General features: G+C 37.8%; 1 protein-coding gene across 1 annotated transcript; it reads right to left on the bottom strand.

Moving 5' to 3' along the window:
* Nucleotides 1–1632: 1632 nt before the first annotated feature.
* On the bottom strand, nucleotides 1633–1886 carry K441DRAFT_739349 (uncharacterized protein). Its single transcript, XM_067654354.1, has one exon. The coding sequence runs from the start codon at nucleotides 1874–1876 to the stop codon at nucleotides 1715–1717; it is 162 nt and encodes a 53-aa protein (XP_067497744.1). The 5' UTR covers nucleotides 1877–1886; the 3' UTR covers nucleotides 1633–1714.
* Between the last annotated feature and the right edge of the window lie 336 nt (nucleotides 1887–2222).

Genomic DNA, 2222 nt, shown 5'->3' with positions numbered 1-2222 from the left:
AGCCTCCGGTGTAGCCTTAGGTGGTAGAGGCAGTTTATTAAGTACCTTCTTTAGTTTAAATAGGTAAAGGCCAGTCTCTATAAATGCTGCTTTAATTATTGCCTTCTTAAATATACGCTTCCGTACGTTAGGAATAAGGTAAAGAAATTCTATCTTGTTAATCTTAAACGCGCCAGTGCGGTAAGCCTGGTTTACGGCCTTACCGTACTAGTGCTTAAATGGCTGAAATACAACCATATTAAGCGGCTGTATCTTATACGTAAGATGCAAGGGAAAGCACGCTAGTAAGATCTTTTGATTAATACAGTATTGCGTAAATTTTAGCGTCTTGTAAGAGCCGTGGCCGTTAAGAATAAGGAGTCTGTATGCACCCTTTATCTAGCTTTACGTATAAAGATTAAAGTGTTTAATCTATTTAAGCGCAATCTCGTTATTTATATACGCCGTATTACTAATACCGATAGTATAGCTATCGGGAATTGTTATCTCTAAATACCAGCGTATCTAGTAGGTCTTGCCTTTAAAGATAATAAGAGGCGGGATAACGTGGCCGTCCGCGTAAATCGTCTCTATAATTATAGCAGATTTACGGCTAAACGCCTTACCTGCCTTACACCGTGCTGCCTTATTATAAATAATAAGTACCTTCTCTTTCTTACCTTATCCTATACGTATGCCCGATTCGTCCATATTATATATATCTTCATACTGTACCGCGTACTTCTTAATGTCTCTCCCTAGCGCGTTAAACCACTCTTTTACAAAAAGAGGATCTTTAGCGGCCTGTCTCTTTGCCTCTTTAGGTACCTCAGTCTTAAGTATAACCTTTCGGCGCTTACAGAATCGTATAGCCCATTTAGTACCGCAGGTACGTGGTAGTTTAGTAGGATCTATATAACGGTCGACAAGAATACGATTAACGAATCGTTTGAGTATAGAAATGCTAGGGCGTTGCCCAATATCGTTTAGCCGTGTAATCTATAGCATAATGCCTTCTTCTTCCGTATCGCTGAGTAGGCTATTTGTTGCAGGTCGATCTAATCGAGATATTCGTCCAGAAACGCGATACTTGACGCGACTGTATAGGTCAGGGTTCTCACGCGTTGCCTCTGCAATTGAGGGATATTCGCCGTTGCGGATGGCTTAAGCAAGGCAAGCGACCTGGTTTTCGGTTGATAGATAATCGCTTATATTGGTGGTTGTGTAGTAATTAAATAATTAAGAAAGTTGATCAATTATGGCTATTAAGGTGTCCTAGCTATTTAGATGTCCACCACCCACCCTTCGGGTAGGTGGTTAAGGCGCAGCTAATGAAGGCCACGGATAGTTAGTTAAAGTTAGGGTCTATAGAATATTATACTCCCCCCTTTAAAAAAGTCTTAGTAAGAGAATCTAACTAATTAGATAACTTTAACCGCTGGTTAAAGTTCCTAGACATCTTAAGACCTTACGTAACTAAGAAATTTCTAGGGACTCCCTTTTAACTTAACCTTTAACTTATATACGTAGAGTATTTATATTAACAAACGTCTCTAGTGTCTTATTTAGGTTTACCTTTATTATTACATCTATTGGGTTATCTTAGCCATTAATCTATTAAATCTTAAAGAGTTTTTAACGCTTATAGGATTACTAAAGTGCCATAATATCGATTATAAGGCGCTTCTCCTTTATAATACTAAGCTTAACTAAACACTTATAAAGGGAATATAAGTTAGTGCACACAATTATAGGGATAATAGGAACATCGGGAAAATATTCGCAGGATGAGATTCAAGTAGACTTTAGTTTTCGCGTTTCGCGTAATTGACATGCAATTTGACCAACTCGATACGCAATTGACCAACTTGACACGCAATTGACCAATTTGACACATCCAAAAGTTAAATAACACGCAGTTAACCTATTTAACAACTTTAAAAGCTAACTATATATTTCTTAACACGCAATTGACCAATTTGATATATCCAAAAGTTAAATAACACGCAGTTAACCTATTTAACAACTTTAAAAGCTAACTGTATATTCCTTGACATGCAATTAAGGTAAAGTTATATGCTAATTACGCAAATGAATTTTTACACAGTTTTATTACTTAAAGGCTCTGCATAAGGCTCTACACGAAGCTCTATACGAAGCTCTACACGAAGCTCTATACGAAGCTCTACACGAAGCTCTACACGAAGCTCTGCACGAAGCTCTACACGAAGCTCTGCACGAAG

This window comes from Cenococcum geophilum, assembly GCF_001692895.1.
Source record: "Cenococcum geophilum 1.58 unplaced genomic scaffold K441scaffold_70, whole genome shotgun sequence".
Taxonomy (NCBI): Eukaryota; Fungi; Ascomycota; class Dothideomycetes; order Gloniales; family Gloniaceae; genus Cenococcum; species Cenococcum geophilum.
This window is presented reverse-complemented; position numbering and strand designations above follow the sequence as displayed.

Excerpts from the sequence above, each read along its gene's own strand:
- K441DRAFT_739349 (XM_067654354.1), bottom strand. The coding sequence starts at position 1,876 with ATGTGTCAAATTGGTCAATTGCGTGTCAAGTTGGTCAATTGCGTATCG.